Source organism: Pipistrellus kuhlii, unplaced genomic scaffold, assembly GCF_014108245.1.
Source record: "Pipistrellus kuhlii isolate mPipKuh1 unplaced genomic scaffold, mPipKuh1.p scaffold_m20_p_23, whole genome shotgun sequence".
Classification (NCBI taxonomy): Eukaryota; Metazoa; Chordata; class Mammalia; order Chiroptera; family Vespertilionidae; genus Pipistrellus; species Pipistrellus kuhlii.
This window is the reverse complement of record NW_023425522.1, coordinates 5,493,268-5,518,852: the sequence shown is the minus strand read 5'-3', so window position 1 is coordinate 5,518,852 and position 25,585 is coordinate 5,493,268. Positions and strand designations below refer to the sequence as shown.

The 25,585-nt window shown below is 47.7% G+C and overlaps 1 protein-coding gene across 1 annotated transcript in view; it reads left to right on the top strand.

The window, feature by feature from the left end:
* DNAH9 (dynein axonemal heavy chain 9) overlaps positions 1–25,585 on the top strand; it is a 294,112-nt gene that overhangs the window by 142,651 nt on the left and 125,876 nt on the right. Inside the window, exons 36-41 of the mRNA XM_036451929.2 lie at positions 1,302–1,473; positions 4,793–4,966; positions 5,430–5,637; positions 16,560–16,725; positions 18,331–18,433; positions 19,520–19,759. Coding sequence (XP_036307822.1) covers positions 1,302–1,473; positions 4,793–4,966; positions 5,430–5,637; positions 16,560–16,725; positions 18,331–18,433; positions 19,520–19,759 — 1,063 coding nt within the window. The remainder of the gene's footprint in view (positions 1–1,301; positions 1,474–4,792; positions 4,967–5,429; positions 5,638–16,559; positions 16,726–18,330; positions 18,434–19,519; positions 19,760–25,585) is intronic.

Genomic DNA, 25,585 nt, shown 5'->3' with positions numbered 1-25,585 from the left:
AGAGGGGACATTTATTGCATACCAACCGCTCCCTCCAAAATCCTATATGCTCACTTCAGCCCTGCGGTGTCCCCCACCTTGCTCCTCTAGCCCCTTGAGAAGAGGAGAGGTCAGGGTCACAGAGCCTGGGATCTTAGTTTCAAATGTGAGAGTAGTTGGCCCCTTACTGTCTTGGTGTCTCATCCAAAACACAGCTGGGGAGGATCCCTTTTGACATTCTGCTACAAATAGGTGTCAAAGAGATGAAGGAAAGCCCTTCAAATACTCGGATCTCTCACCGCTCCTGGGGTAATATGTAGACTGTGAGAGCACTTCAGAGCATTGTTGTAAAGATGGGGACCTGCTGAAAAACAAGCCGAACACAGAACACTGAGGAGAATGGGATGCTATGACACCCTGAGGCCAGGAAATGACTTCTAAACTGTCAGTCAGTGGCGTTGCTCATCCTATAACAGTGAACCCTGCCTCTGTGCAGCCTGGGAGCTCATCTTCCCATGGCAGGTGGCCACGTGGGCAGGCCTGCAGGAGGGGCTGAGTGGGTGGGTATATACTGCACTCTGTGTGTGTGCGTGGTGGGAAGAGTGTGCTTGTGTGCGTGTATGTGTGCATGTACAATATTACGTGTTTGTGTGTGTGTTCACACACATGCTCCTGCTCCCTTGGGCATAGATTCACCTTGTGCATCTCTTGATACTGGCCTTTCAGTCAAGACCTCCAGGCCAAGGTTAAAAGTACAAATCAGGCCAGCACAAAGTCATAGAGGAACTCGACCAAGTAAGGCATGCTAGTATAAAACAGCCATCTATCTGGGCCGGCTCTGTGCACCCCCCTCCCCCCGAGGAGACCTGGCCCAGGAGAAAAGGTGTTCAATGTGTTCTGAGAGTGAGACCTCTGCTGAAGTTATGGAACCTCCGAATTACCCCCCCCCCCCTCGGACATTGCTGCTTTTTGACAGGAAACTGCTGAGAAAGTGAAACTGCTGAGATTTTTACTCAGGTTGCAGCTTGTCAATTCCCAAGGAGGAAGAGGGGATCATCAATGCTCAAAAAAGGGGAGGAGAGAGGAGGGCATCAGAGAAAAGGCAGATGAGGAAGGAACCTTCTCAGGAGCACTTTGGGCCCTTCCTTCCAAAAGAAGCTGATACAAAACTAGCTGATGAGAATAAAGGTTTAGGTAGCACCATGGTCCTCTAGATTCCCAAAGAACTTGACTCTCATGAGTCTGTCAGGCCCATAGCTGTCCAACAATGCCTCCGGGGTGGAAAAGCCAGGGTTTTAGAGCATACTGCTCTCTCTGTGCAGGTTTAAGAGGATAATTCCGATCCCAGAGCAGAGCATGGTGCAGACACTCTGCCAACTTCTCGAGTGTCTCCTGACCGAGAACATCCCTGCGGACTGCCCCAAGGAAACCTATGAGCTCTATTTTGTGTTTGCTGCCATCTGGGCTTTCGGCGGAGCAATGGTCCAGGATCAGGTAAGAGACTGTGCTGAGGTTGACACTCACATCCAGGTCCACCTTGGCAAAAACTGGTTTCCTGGAAAGGATGTGAAAGGCAGGACAACTAAATGTCAGAATTCACACGAATGCAGCTAACGGCTTAGTTATCTGCCCACTGCTCTGCTGAAGTCATTAGTCCCCATAGAAGGACCCTATGATGTGAGACACGAGACTGGAATGTATTTGGAGCTCTCGCCTTTCAAGCTAGTGACCATGGATTTCACGGAGAGTTGCAGTGTTGGAGTTTTACCAAGTAGAGGTATGAGTACAGAACTTCTCAAAGTGATGTGTGTTTTATAGGCAAGATGACATTGTGCTGTAGACGTTTGAATAGGAGGAATCCCTTCAGCCTTCTAAGTATCTCCCAGAACAACCAGACCAGCTTAACCATCCTGCCCCCAAACCCCGGAAAGAAAGATCTTTCCATAGAAGGTTGGACCAAATGTTTATTGACGTCTGGGAGTAGAAATCCAGCATAGTGTCTGTCTCATGGTATTAGCTGCCATAGCCTCATGCTCTTTGAGGATTGGCTTGCAGAATCTTGGCATCCTATTCCCTAAAATTTCCTGTATCCCCAGTCTTGTTCTTCACTTCATTTCCTCCAAATAAAAGGCAGTTTCTATGCCAGTTAAGAAGATCATTATAAACTGATGAACCAAAAGATAGATACAGAGACAGTAAAGCAACAAGCAGATTGTCAAATTTCAGCAGGGAGGGCAGGAGGATCTGGGGGAGATAATAGATCAACTGAAGGACTTGTATACATGCATATAAGTACAACCAATGGACATAAAGCTCTGGGGAGGGAGGGGATGTGTGGGAGGGAGAGGGGGGGGAAATCAATCAATCAATCAATAAATAAATAAATAAAAATAAAAATAAAAAACAAGTGAAAACAGAAAAAAAAAGACAGCATATTCAAAATCATGCAAGTCAGTCTTTTACAGCTGACTCTAGCTATCTGGAAATATCATGTAGAGGTTCTCAATTTGAATTGTCACTCTGCCATATAATATCTAAGGGACAGTGGCAACTAACTTAACCTCTCTCTACCTTATTCTGCCCTTGGGTACAAAGGAGATGAGGGTGACCAGAGTGGAATGTCTGTGAGAATTAAAGAGATAACTGTTCTTATTGCCCAACATAGATATGGGCAAAGAACTTAGAATGGTGTTGCACACGTATGTGCTTATTATTAATATTATATATATTCAGATTTTGAATATTTAGAAACTGACTCGTTATCTGGAGCCCCTCTCACAGCAGGGGACTGAACCAGCTGCAGTTGCTGGGGAGTAATTCTTTGTTCTTTCTGATGTGGGTTGATCCTGGGCTCTTTTGAGGAGAGAGGTAAAAGGTTTCAGCTTCCCAGGGCAAAGGCAATTTTCTATGCAATAAGAATCCAAAGTAGAGGTGAGCTGGGAGAATTAACAATTAATTTAGAACTAGCAATTTATCTACTTTCTATTTTCACGGGCTCTGCTTATAACATCCATCCCAGCTCTCATCATCTCCTAACATGTTCCTTAGTGCTCAGAACTCAGAAAGCAATTCTCACAGGCTTCGGGGTGACTGCTTTTTTCCTTCTCTCTCCCCCTCCCCATCCTTCTGCTTCTCCTCTCCCTCTCCTTTCCCCCTCTCTCTCCCTATCCTCTCTCTGATGCTCAATGCTTGTGGGAAGGGCAAGTCTGCAGGAGGATGCCTGGATGGGACTCTCTCCTGTCTGTCCCACAGCCTTGGAGCTTCTTTGACCTCTGCATTTCCCCTTTGAGGTGAGGTGCAGGGATGCAGCAGGGAGGATGAGACCTCGCTGGAATGCAGAGACCCAGAATGCAGAGTTATTGCTTCCCATCAATAACGCGCCTCAGGCTGCTGAAATGTCAGACAGCAGCCACTGCTGGGCTCCTCTCCCATGTTGGTGCTGAGCGAGCAGTGGGGTATCAAGATAAAGCTACTTGGTCAATTTTTCTGTCTCTGTATAGAAAAAACTTCAATCCACTCAACCCTTTGAAGGCCCAGGAGAAAGCATTTCTCTAGGCGTCTCAGGCTCCGGAGCCGGAGCCCACAAAGCTGCAGGCAGCCGCGCTGGCACAGGGGAGAGGACAAAGGCGAGAGCTCTCAGCAGCAGGGGGTATCCAAAACACCTCACCTGCATCCCAACAACAGAGATCGTGTCTAAATTGAAAAGTCAGAAGTTGGCCAGGAAGTGTACCTAACAAGCACCAAGGGTGCTTTCATTTAAAAAGCAGAAATACAAAATAGAGCCCATACAGAAGAGCATTCACAATAAAAATAATGAGTAGGGGGTAGAGGGGAGGTGATGCTGGCTAAATGCTTTACAGCAATTGTAGAAAATGACCTCTCAGAAGCGAATGAGCTCTCAGAGAGCCCAGGATCGGGAGACCAGAAGCCTGCATGCAACCCCCCAGTTCTGCCTTAAGCTTCTAGAGCTACAACCTGCCGAGCCTTTGTCTTTTCAGATAGAAACAGGACTGGTTCTCAGCAGCCAGAACTTAGAGCAGTGTGTGTGTGTGTGTGTGTGTGTGTGTGTGCGCGCACATGCGCGTGCGCCTGCGTGTGGATGTTTTCGCTTCGACACAATAAGATAGTTTGAGCACTCTGGGTGCACAGCCCCATCGTTAAGGTTCATGGTTTAATATGCACGCATGTAAATATGTCTCCACATATTCCTCTGTCAGAAGCCCTATAGAGCTTTCTCTCCCCTGCTCCTGGATTTTAAAATGTTAGCCCTTAAAGGAACATTAGAGACTTTCTTTTCTAGGATCCTCATTCGACAGATGAGGAAACAAGCACAGACAGCAGGAACTTCCCATGGTTACGAACCTGACTCCCTCTGAGTCTTCTTGCTCAGCCACCCTTCCGTTCATTTCATCCCTGCCTGCCGTGCTGGGTATTGCTCAGTCTCAGGAGTCAGTCGGTCCCTTCGGAATTTTTGACCACACCTGCCCATCCTGTGGTCGTGGGCTCTGTCCTCCGTGTTCTTATACTTCCCTCCTCACCCTCCACCCTGCAACAGTTCTGAGATGGGCCAGGGCAGGGAAGCTCAGCTGCAAGGTCACACAAGCGCTCACCCGTGTGCTCAGGAGGCCCTGCTCAGCCGCTTTGGGCTCAGGCTGGTCCTGGGCTGAGCAGCATCCTTCCCGGAGGAGCCAGTCCATCAGGGGGCCTGCACAAGCGGAAGCACGTGTTCCTGCCTGGCCTCCGCCTGATGCCAGGACGGCCTGCCAGGCTCTCCAGCTCTGAGAGCCTGATGTGCGCCTGCTCTGTGTTGCAGCTTGTGGACTCCCAGGCAGCGTTCAGCAAGTGGTGGCTGGCCGAGTTCAAGACCATCAAGTTTCCTCCCCAGGGAACCGTCTTTGACTATTACATAGACCCTGAGACCAAGAAATTTGAGCCATGGTCCACCCTCATCCCCCGGTTTGAATTTGACCCTGAGGTGCCTTTGCAGGTGAGTGTGTGAGCGACTGAGGAAGTGCAGTCATCCCAAAGGTCGGCTGTGGCTCTAGAAGCAGTCACTTGCCAGCATCCAAGAGGTCTGGCCTTGCTGGGAACTGGTCACCTCCAGCTACTGCCTGTCCGTGGAAACCGTAGGTACAATGAAGCCACGAGTTTCCTCCCAGGGCACTTGGTACCAGAACCCACTGGCAATCTCGGGGGGCACAGAAGGGAGAAGTTTCTGATGTGAGGCCTCAGGGAGGCAGACAGAGTTGGTAGGGGAGGGCGAGGATGCTCTCTACCCAGAGAATGAGCTTACAAAAGGGTCTCCCTGTGGATATCAGGGAAGATCCTCCACCCCTGGTGGCGAGAACCACTGTGGCAGCAGAATCCCCCTTGTGAATGCTCCAGAACATTCCGCGGTGCATCTGTTTCTCCCATGAGCCCCAGGCATACTGATCAAGTTCCCATTCCAGGCTTGTCTGGTGCACACGAGCGAGACCATCCGCCTGTGCTACTTCATGGAGCGGCTTCTGCAGCGGCGGCGACCGCTCATGTTGGTGGGGACCGCGGGCACAGGCAAGTCGGTGCTGGTGGGTGCTAAGCTAGCCAGCCTGGACGCAGAGGAGTACCTGGTGAAAAACGTGCCCTTCAACTACTACACCACGTCGGCGATGCTGCAAGGTAAGACACCCAGCAGCATGGAAGGGGCTGTCTGAGTGGCCATGTCACCTGGGCCGGAGCTGGAATGAGTGGCAGGTGCCTGCTCACCCACTCCGCTGGACAGTGCAGCTCCTCCCACACACCCTTCTGCCTCGCTCCTCCTTTCTCTCCCACAGCGCCTCTGTCCCGCTTCCCCTGCACCCCTCAGCATGGATCCCTCCCCCATCCGTTCTCCCCACACTCCTCTCCCACCTGCTGCTTTCCTTCAGGTGGGAGCTCACCACAGAGCAGTTCACACCCCGTGACAGAAAAGCTGAAGACCCTTTGAGAGACCAGCATGAGCTGTAGACTGCTGTCACCTGCTGTCTCTTGAGATCTTTCCATTCACCCCTCACATTTTAGAGACTGGGAGCCTGAAGCTCAGGTAGAAGTACATGATCGCCCACAGTCACCACCAAGCAGCCAAGCTGGGGTGGCACTCCCAGCCTCTGACAACACTGAACCAGCTTTGCCCTGGAAGAGGAGCACAGGGCCTCCCAGTGAACATGGGCCTCCCAGTGGACCTGGGTCTACTAGTAGACATGTATCTCCTAGTGGACATGGGTGTCCTAGTAGAGCATGGGCCTTCCCAGTGGAACATGGGCTTCTAGTGGACACATGCCTTCTAGTGGACATGTATCTCCTAGTGGACATGGGCTCCCAGTGGGCATGGGCATCCTAATGGACATGTGTCTCCCAGTGGATATGGGTCTCCCTAGTGGACATATACCTCCTAGTGCAGTGGTTGGCAAACTCATCAGTCAACAGAGCAGCAAACTCGTGAGCCACAGTTTGCCGACCACTGTCCCAGTGTATATGGGCCCTCCCAGTGGACATGGCCTCCTAGTAGAACATGGGCCTCCCAGTGGACATGTGCCTCCTAGAGGACATGGGCCTTCTGGATGTGGCTTCAGGTCCACACACTTCTAAGGTTTTTTCCCCTCCTCAGAATCACTTCCTCCTGGACCCTCACTTACAGTAGGGTCTCCTTGGCTGGCTGGGATACGGAGCCAGAGAGTCTGGTCCACATCTTAACACTGCTTGGTCTCCCCAACCTCTCAGTGCATGAGCTGATGCACAACCAAATGGGCCGCACCAGCAGCCAGGGCAGCACTTTTTGTTTTCATTAACATGTAGTTCATGACACATATTAACGTAGACAATTCATTAAGTTGTGAAAAATTTACCGGCTCATGAAAGCATCACTACAAGTGAGATGATGAACATATCTGTCACCTCTGAAAGCTCCTGTGTCCCTTGGTAATCCCCCTCTCTCACCCAGCTGCCACCCACCCCTCCCCCGATGCCTAGGCAACCATGATTGGTTTCTGTCACAATAGGTTACTTTGCATTTCCTAGAATTTTACATAATGGAATCATACAGCATGTACTTGGTTTTGTCTGGCTTCTATTACTCAGCACGAATTTGAGATTTAGCCAGATTGCTGAGTGTGTCAATAGTTTATTCTTTTCATTCCTAAATAGCAAGATAAAATATGCAAAACGCTCAAGAGTGATTACCAGCATACGATAAGTGCTTATTAAATGGAAGCTGTTATTATTATAATATTACAATCCTTTTCAAATTTTAGAATCTATAAATACTATACAACAATTTCAAAGCCCCAACTGCCAAAACAAAAGGAACACAAGCAAACCCCTTTTGGCTGGAAAGAGAAGTCGGACATACACTATGCTAAAACAAAATTAATGTCTTTGGAGGAAATGTTTCCCTTCTCCAGTGGCAGTAACTCCCCCAGCAGGTTCATTCATCAAGGCCCCGGGGGAAGATTCCCCAGTTCCCTCATTCTTCTCAAAATCAGGTATTTTTTTATTTATTTATTTTTTTACTAGAGAAAGTAGCTGCTTGGTAATCTCTGCATCTCTCTGCTCTCCCCTATATCCACTCTGGGGCCTCCATGGAGCACTCTCCCAAACACAGACTCGGAAATGCTTTCCATACAGGTGGACTGTGGTTCCAGGAATTCACATGGCTCACCAGTGGGGATAGCACATGCTTTATTGAATGTTTCAGATGCCCCATCCTGTGCTTTCATTCATGTAACCCTCCACACCCCATGTCATGCTGTGTCCATAATGCTTTTGAGTACGAGCAACAGAAAATCTGAGACTCGTGATGTAAACAGTAATGTTTTTCATGCCACAGGAGGTCTTGAGGTAGGCAGAGGACAGTCCCCGTTTTTTATAAGTGAGAAAATGAGGCCTGGCACTGTTAAGTGACTTCTCTCAAAGTCTCACGGTGAGTCTTAGGTCACGCTGTCTGCTGTCACACTGCAGTGGCCTCTCCTTTGATACCTGGAAGCCATAATCTGAATTCCCACAGTAGAGGCCAGCTGTGGCGAGGCGCTCTGTTGGAAAGGGGAAAGGGAGTATCAAAGTGTAAGGAAATGGAAAACAACCCGTATTTTAGACAATAGCGAGACCATCCCATCAATTCGGGAACCTACAAATCATGGAGCACGGTGCAGCATATTAAATCCAAGATTTGGGGACTTGACGGACTCTCCAGACCTGAGCTTCCTCCCCGTGGGCACACCAAGAAGGCTGCAGCAGTGAGAGTGTGAAGATCGTGAGCCCAGTGGCCAGAAGCTGGACAAGTCCAGTCCAGCTCCTCCCAGAAGCAGGCCTCTCCTTGAGCTGGAGATGAACTGGGACCTCCAGGCCCAGCTGAGGAAGCTGAGCACACAGCAGCCGAGCCCACGTAGGAACTGCAGAATGTCTCGTTTCAAGGAAAATGTTCCCAACACCAACAGACACGCCAGGACCCAAGCTCCCACCCCCATGAGCTCTGCTGGCTCTGCTTCTCTGCTAGTCACCATGGAGACATGACTGGGCAGTTCCACCCTCCAGGCTGTGAAAAGGTAGAGCAGGCTCCAGGGCCTCTACCTGGAGAGGGGAGAGCCCAGAGACGCCTGAGCATCTTCCTGTGCCGACCTGGTTGGAATCATCGCTGATCCATGGCTGGGAGCTGGCCACGTGGGAAGCAGGGCTGCCAGTGCCCGGAGGAGGGCGAGCTTGGGTGTGGAGGGACAGGCTGGGTGATGCTGGGGCACCGGTTCCCAGGGCAGCAGGGCCACATGAGAGCCCCTAGCTGGGCTCCTGCTGCAGGCAAAGGCCCTGCGGGGCACCTTGGACCAGGGCTGCCAAGGACCTGCGGGCCAGGCTACACAGCCCAGGACCGGTCCCAAGTCCGCAGTGCCCCTCTGGGGCCAGGTGGGCTCCGTTGCCTCTCAAGGCTGCCCTGGTGGGGATCAGGCTGAGCTATAATCCTGTGTATGCTAGCTGGTGTGGCCTCCCACTGAGCCTGTCAGACCCCGGGAATGGGGAGCCCTTGCCGTGAGGGGCTCAGAGAGGTGGCCATCTGCGCCTGCAGCAGACCCTTGACACACCTCCTTGTCCTCTACCAATGGGCGGGAGTTTTCCGAGGCCTCGAGCATCCTTCCGCCATCGTAGCTTTCTTTAATTGGGAATGTCTTGAAGCCAGAGAAGCCAGCAAAGACAGCAGTGGGTGTGATGAAGCTGGACCAGCAACTAAAAGCAAGTCCCATCCAGCAAAAAGTGGTCCTGGAGGACACTGGGCTGCTAGTGAGTGACACGTTCCTGGGCTGACACTGAGCTTGTCCAGCAAGCCTCACCCCTACCAGAGGCGTGTCACGGGGAAGCAGGAAATCACCCGCAATCGGAACAGCTGTGCGCAGGGAGGTGGTGAGACCCACGAACCTGACAAGAGTTTGCTTCCACACACACAGCTCTTGGAGGAGGAGCTGCAGTGGGACCTGAAGCAGCAGCTGGAGGCGGTGAGGGTCGTTCACTCCTGAAGGAGAACAGCAGAGAGAGCTGCAGACGTGGCAGGAGGTGGAGGAAGCTGGGCTGAGCTGAGCTGAGGCGGCTGCGAGGCCCACGCCTGGTTCCTCTAGGAAAGAGCATCCTGGAAAGCAGCTGAGTGGGCCAGCCCAGCCGCTGGGAGGGAGAGGGGGGAGCTGAAAAGGAAGGCTGGCCTTGGAGGTGGCACAGATGCCCTCTGCTGAGCTGTGCCATGGCCTCCGCACAGAGCCAGCGGCCACACAGGAGTTAGTGCAGCTGGCCCTGCAGTGCCAGGAGGTGCGGGCCACCCAAAGCCGCTGGCAGAGGCAGAGGCAGAGGCAGAGGCAGAGGCAGAGGCAGCAGAAGCAGGAACAGTGAACTTGTCTGGCAAGCCTCAACTCTCCCCCCACCCCCAATCGGAGCTGAAGCGAGGGAACAAGGACTGCAGAGGGGGCTTCAAAGACCACAGACACCCCTACCCTGGACGCCACACCCAGGACGGATCCCCAGGAATTCCTGTCTCTGCTTCGATAGGGCTGGCGGTGCCCCCAGGTGCTCCAGAAACCTGGACAGAAAGACTTTGGATCTCGTTGCTGCTTTGAGGTACCCATCATGACGTGCAGGTGTGAAGGGCACTTTTTCCTAGCCAAACTGCTGGGTGTTTGTGTGACCAGCTTCCCTTAATTACTAGTGTTTCTTTCATTAGCTCTTCATCAGCAGAACGTACGAAACCTCCAGATAACCTCACAGCATTTGCCAAACACTCACTCGTGACCCCAGGACCAGAAAAGCACCTTGAGGAAGAGAGAAAAAACTTGGGATTTATCTCATTTAGCTGAATCAGACTTCTTTATAGAAAAAGTGCCTAGAAGGACAGCATCTCTGATTGATTTATACAGTGCTTTCTGCTCTATAAACATCAGTCTATCCTCATTCCTTTTGGCCAACTCAGCACAAAGGCAAAGAGTTTTCACGCTTTTTTTTTTTTTTAATTTCCTGCCAGTGACCACATAGGTCCTCTCTGGTTTGCTCACGAGTGAGATGGTCCTTGCCCAGCGAGGTCAGTCGGCTCGGTGACCTTCTGCCTGGGGCAGCCCTCACAGCGTTAGCCTCAGTAAATCGAGAATGGAAGACACAACAAAGGTAAGGTGACCAGACGTCCCGCTTTTGGCGGGACAGTCCCACCAAAAATGGGACTTCTGGTCACCTTAAAAAGGGATGTGTGAATGTCAAGACTTTTTTAAATGGTGTGACGAAATACCTCTATAGTGAGGTGGCTGAAGGACTCTGCTTGTTTTAGGAAAATGCATCCAAAAAAAGTTTTTAAATATCTGGATGACTGTTTAAAGAGTCTTGTGCCATCTATTTCCTTAGCAACACCCTAAGTTCTCAGATGACAAGATTACTTCATGTTAAATATAGTCGGTACTTTAGTTTTAGGTCTGCTATTATATTTTATTACTACATGTGCACTTAAGAGTACATGGAATGCCTTTTGTAATTAACTTGTGCCGTATATTTATGGCTTTTTAATGGAACTTGGATAGTATTTTAAATTACTGTAGACTTTCAGGGTGGGTGTTTTTGTTGTTGTTGCGTTTGTTTATGACATAGTGATGGTTAGACCAGTGATTTATTTAAATGCTGACTCCTAGTACAGAAATAGAACCCCATGTTTTAACATTGCTTTGCAATGTTATAAAATATAAGCTTCAAAATAATTTTCTCAAATTTTGTTTTATTGATAGGTAAAATAATCCCTTTAAATTGGATTTTAAAAAAATCATCCCTCAATGTGCCTTTAACTTCTAGCTTTCACAATTTTTCTGTTAAATATGTAGTTTCTTTATTAAACAAAATTTTTATTATTAAAAAGTAAAAGCCTGCTTGGATTAATTTTAAAAAATCAAGTTGTTAGAGGTTATATATTATCATATATTAGATGTCTACAATATGTGAAAAATATATATATACAAGCAGAGCCGTAGCCAATTTGGCTCAGTGGATAGAGTGTCAGCTTTTGGACCAAAGAGTTCAGGGTATGATTCCAGCCAAGGCCACGTACCCTGGTTTCAGGCTCCCTCTGGGCCCTGGTCGGGACTCATGCAGGAGGCAACCAATTGATGTGTTTCTCTCACATCAATATTTCCTTCTGTCTTTTCCTCTCTCTTCCTCACTCTCTAAAAGATAATTGGAAAAAATATCCTTCGGTGAATATATATATATATATATATATATATATATATATATATATATATATCTAGAGAGAGAGAGAGAGAGAGAGAGAGAGAGAGAGAGAGAGAGAGAGAGAAATATACAAGCAGACCCTGACCAGTATGGCTCAGTGGTTGAATGTCAACCTATGAACTAGGACAGTGGTCGGCAAACTCATTAGTCAACAGAGCCAAATATCAACAGTGCAATGATTGAAATTTCTTTTGAGAGCCAAATTTTTTCAACTTAAACTTTTTCTAACGTCACTTCTTCAAAATAGACTTACCCAGGCCATGGTATTTTGGGGAAGAGCCACACTCAAGGGGCCAAAGAGCCGCATGTGGCTCGCGAGCCTTGGTTTGCTGACCACTGAACTAGGAGGTCATGGTTCATTTCCTAGTCAGGGCACATGCCTGGGTTGTGTGATAGAGGCCAGCAAAGGCAGCAATGGGCTTACAGTGGGTTGTAGGCTTGATCCCCAGTGGGTGTGCAGGAGGCAGCCAGTCAATGATTCTTTCTTGTCATTGTTGTTTCTATCTCTCTCTCCCTCTCCTTTCCTCTCTGAAATCAATTAAAAAAAAATTTAAATACAAGCAGAATCTGCAGCATAATTCTGATTTTATAAAGGAAAAATCTAACAGAGCAAATAGAGTAGGATGAAATACACAGAAATATTGAAAGTAGTGTTCATTGGTAGGTAAAAAACTGTGGGTAATTTTCATTCTCTTCATGATGATTTTTCTATGGTTTTTAATCATTTATGTAGTAAACATGTATTTTTATAATCATGCAAAGTATGTTATTTCTTGAAAGAATAAACACAACTTAAGCCCTTGCAATATAACTAAAGCATCTTAATGTGAAAAAAATTAGATAACGTACAATAGAAGGAAATAGTTCAAACACAGGTACACAAATCATGTCAGTGCAAAGTAAGACATGATTAATTACTAATGTTCTCTGTCAAAACACAGTCAGGCAATGAGTGAACTGGGAATTTCTCAAGGAGAGAGCCACAGTGCAGAAATGTTTAAAAAGTAGTTTATAGTAGTGGTAACATGAGGTAATCCGGGTTAGAACCTTGGCTTTGCCCTCACTAGCTGTATGATCTTGGATAAAGTTCCTTAGTTTCTCTAAGCTTCAGTTTTCTCATGTGTTAAAAGATTTTTAAAAAGCTGATGACAAGCCCAGCCGGTGTGGTTCAGTGGTTGAGTGTCGACCTATAAACTAGGAGGTCACAGTTCGATTCCCGGTCATGGCATGTGCCCAGGTTGTGAGGGGTCCCCAGTGTGGGGTGTATAGGAGGCTCTGTTGACTAACATCTATTCATATTCATCCTTGAAGCACTGAATGTGATTCTCTCCATCATTGATGTTCCTATCTCTCTCCCTCCCCCTCTCTGTAACAATATTATTTTTTTAAAAGGCTGATGACAATACTTTATAGGTCTGCTCTTACAATAGGTGTCTATAGGATAACGCACGTCAAATCCTCAATAAGGGAATGGTCAAGGACATGTATATAGGTCGAGTTCCTAGCAGTGCTCAGTGGACAAATGTCCTGCTCTACCATTCAGAGACTGGAGGGGTCAGTGGGACTGAATGGTCAGGGAATGCCTAGCAAGGGTTGAGGTGTTAGGGCTTACAAGGACTTTTCCGGGTAATGTGAAAGAAGGGGTCAAGTCAGTCTCCACAGACCTGAATTCTCATTCCAGCAAAGCATTTAACCTGTCTTAGCCTCTATTACCTTAGTCACAAAATGGGGGTAATGGCCTTGGCTCTTTCCCTGCCTATTCATGGGGCGCATTAAAATAATAAAATTCATTTATTTCATAATTCAGTAAATGTTCTTCAACATCCTCCTTTATGCTAGATTATGTTCTCTGTGCTGGAGTATGACAATGAGAAAAGCAGAGAGGTTTCCTGGCCTACAGAGCTTAGAGGGCAGAGGAGGTGAGACAATAAACAGAAAATTAGTGAAATATAGGATGTTAAGTACTCAAACGTGTTATGGAGAAAAATGAAGCATGGACAGAGAATATTTTATTAAAAATATTTTTTTCTAAAATATATTTTATTGATTTTGTACAGAGAGGAAGGGAGAGAAATAGAGAGTTAGAACATTGATGAGAGAGAGTCATCGATCAGCTGCCTCTTGCACACCCCCTACTGGAGATATGCCCGCAACCAAGGCACATGCCCTCGACCGGAATCGAACCGGGGACCCTTCAGTCCCCAAGCCGACGCTCTATCCACTGAGCCAAACCGGTCCCAGCTTAAAAATATTTTTTATTGACTTCAGAGAGGAAGGGAGAGGGAGGGAGAGATAGAAACATCAATGAGAATCATGATTGGCTGCCTCTTGCATGCCCCTGCACTGGGGCTTGAGCCCACAACCCAGCCATGTGCCCTGACCAGGAACCAATCTTGACCTTTTGGTTCCATAGGTTGATTCTCAACCACTGAGCCACACTGGTGGGAGGAGGCGAGGTGTAATTTTAATAGAGTGCCAGGGAAGGGCTTACTGAGACAGTGGCATTTGAGTACATACATGCTTGAGGTAAGTAAGAAGCAAACTGTGGTAGGATTGGAGAGAAAAGGATCTGGGCAGAGGAGGCATCCAGAGCAGAGGCCCAGAGGCAGCGAGTGTGTCAGATGCAGGGTGGCCCAAGCCGAGGGAGGGACCAGGGGAGCAGTGGAGAAGCAACACTGGTCTGAGGTCTGTGGGTGTAACCAGTCTGGCTTTTGCCCTAAGTGAGATGAGATGCCACTGAAGAGCTTTAAGCAGGGGATGGGCCACCAGATGATATCTTAGAAGGATGTCCATGCCTCTGTTTGCAGTATGGTGAAGGAACCCAAGGTGGAAGGAGGAAGGCCTTTTGGGAGATTTGGTAGTTACTAGATGAGAGCCGGTGCACAAAGATGGTGGAGACACTGACAACAGTGAGAGAACAATTTCACTTTGATAATGAAATTGCTCTTCAAATGTACGCTGGTGGCGAATCAGTGCTGGAGGAACACAGATAAAACCGGTGGGTCGCAGGTGCACTTGCTAGATACCGTTCTAGCTGGACGTCTGGAGTTCCTTGTGGAGACATGACTAAGACATACAGGTGAGCCCTCATGAGGATAGGCGTGACTGGTAGGACTTGTTTACCATAATGCATACCCCAGGCCACACTTCTGTAGAAGTCTCGCGTGTTTAGCATCTTCCACATCAGCATGTTTGCTGACACTGAAACCCACTGTGCTTCTCCAGTTCTGGCCAGAAAGAAAAGCCTGCTGTCCTCTCGCCTAGAGGGGACTTGGAGCAGAGCTTGGCCACGAAGGGATCAAAAGTGTGTATGCCTCTCCTCAGGGATCCTCTCTTTTCTGGGGTACTTACCTGTGCCGTGAGGTCATTCAGTGCATCCCAAGGCTACGTCTTGCTAACTGGCATGCTCTTCTTCTCCACTGTCCTTTAGGAGCACAGAGAGCTGAATCAGCCCAAATAACAGGATCTGCTTAATGGCAGGGGTGGGTTGGAGAACCGCTGCTTTGGAAGAAGGAGAAAAGAGTCTTCCTCAGGAGAGCATTTCCTGCGGGAAGGACTGTTCTCAAAAACATGTCCTTGGCAGCCCATTAATTACATTTCATTTTGACAGATCTTGTATATAGTTATATCTTTAGGGGGAAGAAGGTGTTGGGTGATTAATTGGTTGATAGTGTATGTTAATGGGATGCTAATTGAATTTACATCTATTCATATTCATCCTTGAAGCACTGAATGTAACCAAGGACCAGAGAATGCGATATTCCAGCTTCTTGAAGAAACTTGTCTTTCTATCTGTCACCTTCCTAAGTCTAGTGACACTTTCTCCTTGTTTTTCAAGAGAGAGAATCAGATGGTTCGTAGAGCTTCTAGGAAGTGTTGGTTCTGGCAATACATAAATATTTAATTGCTGGATTGAAAAAAAACACAAAAAAACACATATACTTCACCCTGTTTCTTAAGTTTATTCTAAACAAGTCCTGTCAGGCTGGAAGCTATGCTGTTTGATTCCTTCCCTCTGGCTGGATAATTGGAGAAACAGCTCCTGCACCGTCTGTATTGAGTCTCCAGGAAGACAGGAGATGCTCTGGTCGAGGGCCCAGCAACCTGAAGGTGCTGGGTGGAGGGCTTCATGTTCCTGGAGGCTTCTGGGAAATTCCTTGAGACTGGTGTTTCTCTCCCCCCTCTGAGAAAAGCCCAGGGGGTGAGCTCTTTGACAGCACTGTTGTCCTCTCGTGTGGCCCAGGAGAGGAAGGGGCCTCCACACGGCCCCGGGAGGGAAGCCACTGCCTTCATGCTGCCTGCTATTCTAGACAAGGAGGGACAGTCTGTCCAGGGTCCAGTTCCCTGCAGGTTCCCTCCAGGCTAGAGTACTAGGCCCTGGAACTGCCAAGGCATTCTCTGTTTCTTGCCTATTCGCAAAGAAAACTGGGCCCACAGAGACCACAGAAAGAGCACGGGCTTCGTCGTTTGACTGCTCCAGGTTTGTATACTGGCTCCACCTTAGAGGAGTTGCAGTGTCCTTCTGAGCCTCAGTTTCCTCGCTTCTAAAATGGAACAATAGCACTAATCTTACAGTGATCTGCGGAAGGCCAACATGAGATAATTAACATTTGTAAAGACCTAACAAACCCCACACATAGTAAGGGGTTCAGGGCCCAGTACTGCCAGGTCACTCTAGGTCTCCTTCTGGTCCGGTGGAACCCCTGCAGCTGGTGGAACTACTGTCGTTTCCACACACATGCACACGGCACCACGGCTGGTACTTGGTTTGAATGTCCGTACTGTCATCAAGGTTTGAACATCCTTCTCTCTCCAACCGTCTCTCCCACCAGCTGTCCTGGAGAAGCCTCTGGAGAAGAAGGCAGGGAGAAACTATGGCCCCCCAGGGAGCAAGAAGCTGATCTACTTCATTGACGACATGAACATGCCAGAGGTGGATGCCTACGGGACGGTGCAGCCCCACACCCTCATCAGGCAGCACCTGGACTACGGCCACTGGTAGGAGCGCACAGGGGCCTGGGTTGGGGAGGGGGGTTGTGGGGGTTGTGGGGGTTGTGGGGATTGTGTGGGATGGAACCAAGGCAGGCCGAGCCAGCCGCCTCCCCTGGAACTGCACCCCTCAGCTTAGCTCTGTAGCCGGAGGAGAACCCCGTGGCCGACTCCCTTCCTCATGGGGTTCTGTGTCCTGAGAGGGCTTTCAGACACCGCACCACGGCCCACCTGAAAAGAAGGTACTGAGCCCTCATCTAAGGAGAAAAGTCTACTTTTGTCTTCAATATTCTTCTCAAAAGTTGCCTTCTCCAAACCCCAAAAGCAAAAGTGACTCCTCCTTCTTCCCTCACGGGCCCTTAGCCCTGAGCAGGCACAATGGCCACACCCAACACTCTCCCCAGTGCAGAGCGTCTGCAGGTCTCAGCAGCCTTTGTCTCTTCTGAGCAGCTCAGGGCCCACGCTGTCTCTTGAAACAGTGTAGTTTTTAATGGCAAAAGGGTTGAACTTGGCAGGGGAAAAAAACCCACAAGTCAGGCATCTGACCATTTTTGGCTCATCTTCCTACCTCACACATGAATCGGCTGCTGAGAGAGTGGCAGTCTGGAGAGGGAATCCAGAGAGAACTATAGAGGTGATGGTAACCTGAGTTGCCTTCCATTCACTCCTGTCTTCGTTGGACGCCTGCCATATACAACCACCCACAGTCTCCACGCCAGTATCTGAGCAGCTGAGCTACCCTGGAGAAAGCCAGCCATGCTTATGAGTTTTACTTTGGATTAAAGGTCACAAGTCTTAAACAGAAGTAGAAACTTCCTGGAAACCCTTACTGCCTCCATCTGTTTACAGTTCCACGCTCAGAAATGTCCATTTCATACCTTCCCCTCTCTCCTCAAGCTTCCCACCCGCCTCCGCTGACAATCACACGACATCTGCCTCTCGTTTATAGGCAACTTACGTGCATCCCTGCAGTCTTTCTCCCTCCTCCTGTCACATCTTCCCTGGGGCATGGCCGCCCACCAGCATCTGGATTCTACGTTCCCCACCTCCTGAAATCCTCGCTGCATCAACTAGTCCTCTGTCTCCTTCACAAAAACATGCATACGTTTCTATTGTATTAAAAAATTGTTCTCAATTTACTGCTCTCTCTCTCTCTACTTAATCAAATTTCTCTACTCTGTCTTCACGCCCTCACCTCCTTCTCACTCCTCGGGCCATTATTATTAGTTTCTATTTCCTTTGCTCTCATAAACCGTTCCTGCTCAGCTACTAGCTGTATCTTTATGATGAAATCCATCTTTTTATTCTCTCCACAGCACATGATGTGATGGGCCACTTTCTCTTTTTAGGAATGCTGACTGCCTTTGCCCCCTGGGGTGCCATGCACCCTGATCTTCCTCCTACCCCTTAGTGCATCGCCGTGGTCTCTTCTCCCCACGCTGTTTCCGTTAAGTAACGGATTGTCAGGATTTTGTCCTAGGCTCGTGTCTCTTCTCAGACTCTACCAATCATCTAAACATGTGAATGACAGGGCAGGTCGAATCTCACCTGGACAAGGCACTCACCTGCCTGGGCGTTCACACAGCTCTCACCTATGTTTTCTCACTGTTCCAGGTATGATCGGAACAAGCTGTCTCTGAAGGAGATCACGAATGTGCAGTATGTTTCCTGTATGAATCCTACTTCAGGCAGCTTCACCATCAACCCACGGCTTCAGGTATGGGAGGGGCTGTGGTTCTGGGACCCTAAACACTGCCGTACCAGGGCTGATGTTACTTGATCATGGTAAGAATTGGCCCTCCCCCCGTCCAGCCTTCAAAAGTGGTAAATCATGCAGGATGCTGACTTTCTAAGAAGAGAAACTCCTAGACCCAGAGTTATAAAGCTGCTTAGAACTGGACAGGGTCAGAGAGTTCATCTGATTTAACTCATTTTTCAGGATAAGAAAATGTCAGGGAGATAAAATGATTCTCCCAAGTCATGTGCATACTCAGTATCAAACTCAGGTTTCCTAAACCCCAGCTCAGTTCTCCTCCTGCCCCCCACTGAGCCCAGCTCAGTCCTCACCCTGCTCCCTCATTGTCCCCAATTCAGTCCTCCCCCTGCTCCCCCACTGAGCCCAGCTCAGTCCTCCCCCTGCTCCCCCACTGAGCCCAGCTCAGTCCTCCCCCTGCTCCCTCATTGTCCCCAGCTCAGTCCTCCCCCTGCTCCCACACTGAGCCCAGCTCAGTCCTCCCCCTGCTCCCTCATTGTCCCCAATTCAGTCCTCCCCCTGCTCCCCCATTGTCCCCAGCTCAGTCCTCCCCCTGCTCCCACATTGTCCCAATTCAGTCCTCCCCCTGCTCCCACATTGTCCCCAATTCAGTCCTCCTCTTGCTCCCCCACTAAGCCCAGCTCAGCTCTCCTCATCCTCCCCCACTGAGCCCAGCTCAGTCCTCCCCCTGCTCCCCCACTGAGCCCAGCTCAGTCCTCCCCCTGCTCCCCCACTGAACCCAGCTCAGTCCTCCTTTTGCGCCCCCACTGAACCCAGCTCGGTTCTCCTCCTGTTCTCCCATTGAGCCCAGCTCAGTTCTCCTCCTGCTCCCCCACTGAGGATAATGATGTCTTTGACCCAAGCCCATTATTTTCCCAGTCATTTTAGGCCCAACCTTAATTTGGGTATCATGTGAAAAAATGTGGCCATAGTATGAAATTCAAAGCCCTGACATGAATCCTGTTTTGTGTAAAATCAGAAATGTTGGCTTTATCCCAGGATCCCAGGTTTCTCCCTCAGCCACCACCATGCCTCTGTTTCCTCGTACAGCGTCACTTCAGCATCTTTGTCCTCTCCTTCCCGGGAGCAGAAGCCCTGTCCTCCATCTACAGCTCCATCCTGACTCAGCACCTGAGTCTTGGAAACTTCCCGGCGTCACTGCAGAAATCCACCCCCCAGCTGATCAACCTGGCCCTCACCTTCCACCAGAAAATCGCTACCACATTCCTACCCACGGCAATCAAATTCCACTACGTCTTCAATCTCCGGGACTTCGCCAACATTTTCCAGGTGAGCCCATCTGCTCCGGACACCCCAGAAGGCTCAGGGCTGATCTGGTGCCTCACATTCTGGGTAAATTAGAATTAATAGTAGATGCCAAACTCTTGGCAAAGGCACAGTTCCCATGGAGTCAAGAACATACCCGGGTAAATAGAGTGCCATGGACCCCATGAGGACGGACTTCAAAAAATAGAGGTCTGGCCGAGACCGGTTTGGCTCAATGGATAGAGCGTCGGCTTGGGGACTGAAAGATCCCGGGTTCGATTCCGGTCAAGGGCATGTACCTTGGTTGCGGGCATATCCCCAGTAAGGGGTGTGCAAGAGGCAGCTGATCGATGACTCTCTCTCATCAATGTTTCTAACTCTCTATCTCTCTCCCTTCCTCTCTGTACAAAATCAATAAAATATATTTTAAAAAAATTAGAGGTCTGTTTGGTAATAAATTATTTCCCAGTAACAGAATGCATTTCCCAGTTGGCTCCTTCGGGCTGGAGGAGGCTGAGCATCTTGGCGATCATGTTACATAATGATGTCAGCATGCCTAGCGAGCAAAATGGCATAGAAGAAAGAAAGAGAAAACTATTCTGCTGGCCCACCCGTTGGTACATCCGTTGTTCTTGGATGGAAAGGGAATGGCCCCAGCTGTGCAGGGCAGCCCTGCCTCTTGAAGAAGCCATGTTGTAATATTCCTGAGATACCATCTGCCGGCCCCTGGGATGCCTCGATTCTAATGATTCCGGCTTCTTTCCCAGGCCAGAGCCATTCCAGATCCTTTCAGTTGCTCATCTGAACACTGAAGGCCTGTCTGTGCCTGTGGTGTATGGCCTTTCGCCATTAGAGGGCGCTGCAGCAAGTCCCGGTTCGCTCTTCCCCTTGGTCAGGAACAAGTATCCTCACATGGTGACGACCACAACTCTCCCGCCCTGGATAAGAATCTGCACAAACTAATTTTCAGAGAGACCTCGCCCCAAGACAGCACTGGGCCATTACTGAGGGGAGAATGTCATTCACACACACAGAGGCCACACCCGTAAGGGAAATGTCAATGAGGCCAGGGAATAAAGCATGGCCCTCCCTGGGGGAGGGAGAGGCGAAGTATTTGGAATTAATTACCCAGCACACTACCTGTCAGACTCTGGGGAACCCAAGACCAGCAAAGGGCTGGACCCTGAGAACACAGGGCCTGCGTGTTCCACCCAGGACTCTTGGTTGCAAAGAGTGGAAACCTGATACAGCTTTGTTCAAATATCCAAGAGCTGTGCCCCAGAGAGGCTTAACCTGGAGGTGGAGTCACTGTGCCCACAGCATCTGTCTCCCAGTCTCCCAGAACATCTGTAAACTGCTCAGGAGAGCACTCCTGGGTGGACATGGGTCTCCCAAGCGTTGCTGCGTTAGAATGGGGACCGGGGACCTGCAGAGACTATATAGATCTGCCCAGCAGCACACAGCCAGCCCGCACCGAGGCTGGGATGAGAATCTGGTCTTCAGGTTCCTAGCCTGTTCCCCTTCCCTGTGCTGCTCCTTGTGCCTCCAACGAGGAGAACAAGCGTAAGAGGGTTAAGGCAGCAAGAAGTCTTTAGGTCCACAGTTTTCAGGCCTGGACAATGGCAACATGTGTGGGTACCCACTCTTATCTCCATTTATTAATTTAAAAAACTTTTTTAATCACACAATCCCTCTCTTAAATCTCACTGCAACATGAGGTGGGGGTGTTGCCATCTGTATTTTCCAAGTTAAAAAAAAAAGTTAAAATAATTTTATAACATTTTCATTGCTCGCAATGGTGTGAGGTCTCTCTTAGCAGAAGCCCCCAGCCCTAGCTCCTGCCTTGTCACCTGGATCACATGAAACTTAATCCCTTGGGGACGCACATTTTTATCCCAATGTGACAGAGACACAGACAACTCACCAGGCAGCAGATGACAGCATGAATGGACATGGCGGGAGAAACATATAAAATTATATTGATGAGATTGGAAAGATAACTTTGGAAAAGACCAGGCCCTCATAAAAAAAAAAAAATAAAAAAAAAATCTGACGTTATTCTGTAATAATAGTTAGCATTGACCAAGCACAGTTCTAGGCCCTAATAACTTAATCCTCACAACCACCATGTAAGGTCAAATACTGATCATTTCCAACTTAGAAATGAGAGAAGTGTGCCACAGACAAGTCAGGTGCCGTGAGCATGACCACAGAGCCGGCAGGCAGCAGCACTGATATCGAAACTAGAATATTCAGCTCCACGTGCAGGCAATCGGGTGACAATGGCTTCCTGAGGAGGAAGGTTCGGTCCCAGCCTTGTTTTCTGGGCAACTGCTGCAATGGTGAGGAAGAATGGGAGGGGGATGCTGGAGTGGGGGTGAGTCTTTCTTCCCGGGGCCTATTTCTTTGCCAGTCTCAGGCATCCTGGGTGTGGACCTCTGGGCTCTGTGTCCCAGCCAGGCCTGCCCGCAGCTGCCAGCTGTCAGCACCTGCTGCCTGTGGGGAAGTGCAGCCCCCATTGCAGCACTGCCCCCCTCACCCTCCTCCACGGGAGAGCTTGTAGCTACATCCTGCATCCCTCTGCCTGCATCCCACTTTGCCTACCTGCTTGTCCAAAGGCCTGGTGGAAGAGTTCAATGGAATGATTGAAGACAGCACTGCCCAGAGAATCCGCTGTTTTCCTCCATCCGGCTTGATCTAAGGCTCAATAATTCCGTCCAGCTCTACACTTCCTCCCTCTTTTCCACCAGGACAGAATTTGGTAGTGCTCTGAGAGGCAGGAATGATGAACCGCCCCCATCTCCGCGCTGCACATGACTAAGATGGTGCAGAGTTTGCACTGGCCGTGCTCACACTGGCTCAGCCCTTGCCAGTCGGCCGGAGTGCCTGGCAGTAACAGGGCTGAGAAAGGTCAATGGCACACCTCACTGCTTTTTGCTGGATTCCATTTGCTATTTTGTTCTCTCTAATTTTTCCATCTGTGTTAGTGACTGTCCTATAATTTCTTTCGTCTACCATTCTAAGGTTGTGAGGCCCTCATAAATGGCATGGGGAAGTGTTCCCTCTGCTTCTCCTCTCTGGAAGGTTCTGCAGAACATTGTATTGTGTCTTCCTTAAATGTTGGAAGAACTTACTGATGAGGTCGTCTGCAGTTTTCTTTGTGGGAGATCTTAAATTGTGAATTTGATTTATTTAATACATATTAGACAATTCAGATTTTCTGTCATGATGTATCAGTTCTGGTAAGATGTCGATGTCAACAATTTCCAATTGGTTGGCATAAAATTGTTTATATATCCTGTCATTATCTTTTAAATGTGTGTTGCAGCTGACATGCCCTCCTTCTTCTGAATGTTGATGATGTGTGTGTGCCTTTTCTGTTTTCTCTTTTTATCTTCTGTCAGCCTTACTAGGGAGTTGTCAATTCTGCCAGTCTTTTCAAAGAAATTGAAAAATTACCAACATTATGTTTTTTACTTTCTTGACTATTTCTATTTGGTATCTGTTTTTATATTTTTAATATTTAATCTTATAATCTCTTCCTTCCTACTTACTTTGGGTTTGGGGTTATTTTGTCTTTCTAGTTTTAACTTCTTGGCACGGCCACTGAGATCATTAATTGTCAGCTTCCTAGTGTACTGACCGTTTTCTTATTATTAAACTATATATCAAAATCAGGCTCTTGCTTTTAAGTCAACTTTGTATGATTTTAGCATGGCTACTCCATGTTCTTTTAGTATCTTTATGCTATATTGTCTTCCAGCTTTTTATTCCAGCAGTTTTGAATTTTTATATTTAAAATACATATATTTCCTGTAGGCAACATACAGTTGGATTTTTAAAATCTAGTCTGATAATCTTTGTCTTTTAATTAGAATGTTTAGTGCATTTATATTTGATGTTATTTTATATAATAATTATTTTACATAATAATTATACTATTTGTTTTTAATTTGTTCTATGTGGTGTGTTTCCTTTTCTCCAATTGCTCATATTCTATTGAGCTAATTATTGTTTTATTCTTTATTTTCTCTTTTGTTTAGCATGCTGTGCATCCTTTGACTATTTATATACCGTATTTTTCGGACCATAAGACGCACTTTTTTCCCCCCAGAAGTGGGGGGGAAAAGTCCCTGCGTCTTATGGTCCAAATATAGCCTACACATAAACTTTAAAAACAAAGTTTTTTTACTTGCCCGGCTCTGTGTGGTCTCTGTGTGCTTGCCCGGCTCTAAAATGGTTCTAAATGCTGCTGTTTACTTTACAGGGTTGATTACATGTGTTTATGACTGTGATGTTGGGTTTTAATGCACATAAAATATTTTAGGACACTATTTGTTTCAGAATCTTTTTTTCTTCATTTCCCTTCTCTAAAAACTGGTGCGTCTTATGGTCCGGAGCGTCTTATGGTCCGAAAAATACGGTAATGGGTACCAAGTGCGCCACTTTATACTTTTATCCTTTTATCTTTTATAAATTAGTACCTTTATCAAATGTCATATAATGCAAGGCTCATAGAACAATTTACCTCCTTTCAACGTGTATGCCACTGATTGATTTTAATTCAGTGTATATTGAACACCCATAATGCACTGTTTCTGTCCTAGTAAGTCAACACTGTTGAGGTTTCCTCACATATTACCCTTACCATTGGTCTTTATCCTTCCTGCATTTCCGGCTTTCCATTTAGAGTCATTTTTGTTCTGCCTGAATAACTTCTTTGGTGTTTGCTTTAGTTTATATCTGCTAGCAAAGCACCTCTCAGTTTTCATTAGAGTTTCAATGCATTTATTTCATATTTTTTAAGAATTTTGGGCAGTGATTTAGAATCCAGGTTGGCAGCTATTGTCCCCCAGCCCTTTGAAGGTGCCATTTCATTGTTTTCTGGTTTCTGTCGAGAAATTATCTCTAAGCCTTAGTGTTCCTTTGAGAGTAACTGTATTTTTTTTTCTCACTTGTCTGTTTTTAAACTTTTCTCTTTGTCGTTGATTTTCAAGAATTTCACATTATGCTTCATGTGACTAGGTGGTGTTTTTATATTTATTCTGCTTGGTGTTTGCAGCATTTTTTGATCAGGTTTGATGCCCTTTTTTAAGTTTTAGAGAAATTAGAGCAAACATCTTTTTATATATTGCTTCTCTTCTCTCTGCTCTAAATCTGGTATTCCCATACATGTATATGACCTTTTCACTGTTTCATGTACTTCCTGTGCTTTTTTTTTTCTTTTTGCTTTTTTTAATATATTTATTTTAGAGAGAGGAAGCGATAGAGAGAAAGAGAAACATCCATGTGCAGGGGAAACATAGATTGGCTACCTCCCCTACCCGCGCCCAAACAAGCCCGCATCCTGGGCATGTGCCTCGACTGGGAATAGAACCTGCCACCTTTCGGTATACAGGATGACACTCCAACCAATTGAGCCATACTAGCCAGGGCACTTATGTTTTATTCTTTGTTAATTTTTTTCTGTTTGTTATTCAGTTTGATTATTTTGTGCTGATCCCTTTCCTACTCACCAATTTTTTTTAGCTGTGTCTATTCTTTGTTAATCCCATTTGATAAATTCTTAATTTTAGTAACTGTAATTTAGGGGTCATTTTTAATTTGACAATTTCCATTTGGTTTATTTATTTTTTTAAAATATATATTTTATTGATTTTGTACAGAGAGGAAGGGAGAGAGATAGAGAGTTAGAAACATCGATGAGAGAGAGTCATCGATTGGCTGCCTCTTGCCACTCCCTACTGGGGATATGCCCGCAACCAAGGTACATGCCCTTGACCGGAATCGAACCCGGGACCTTTCAGTCCCCAAGCCGACGCTCTATCCATTGAGCCAAACCGGTCTTGG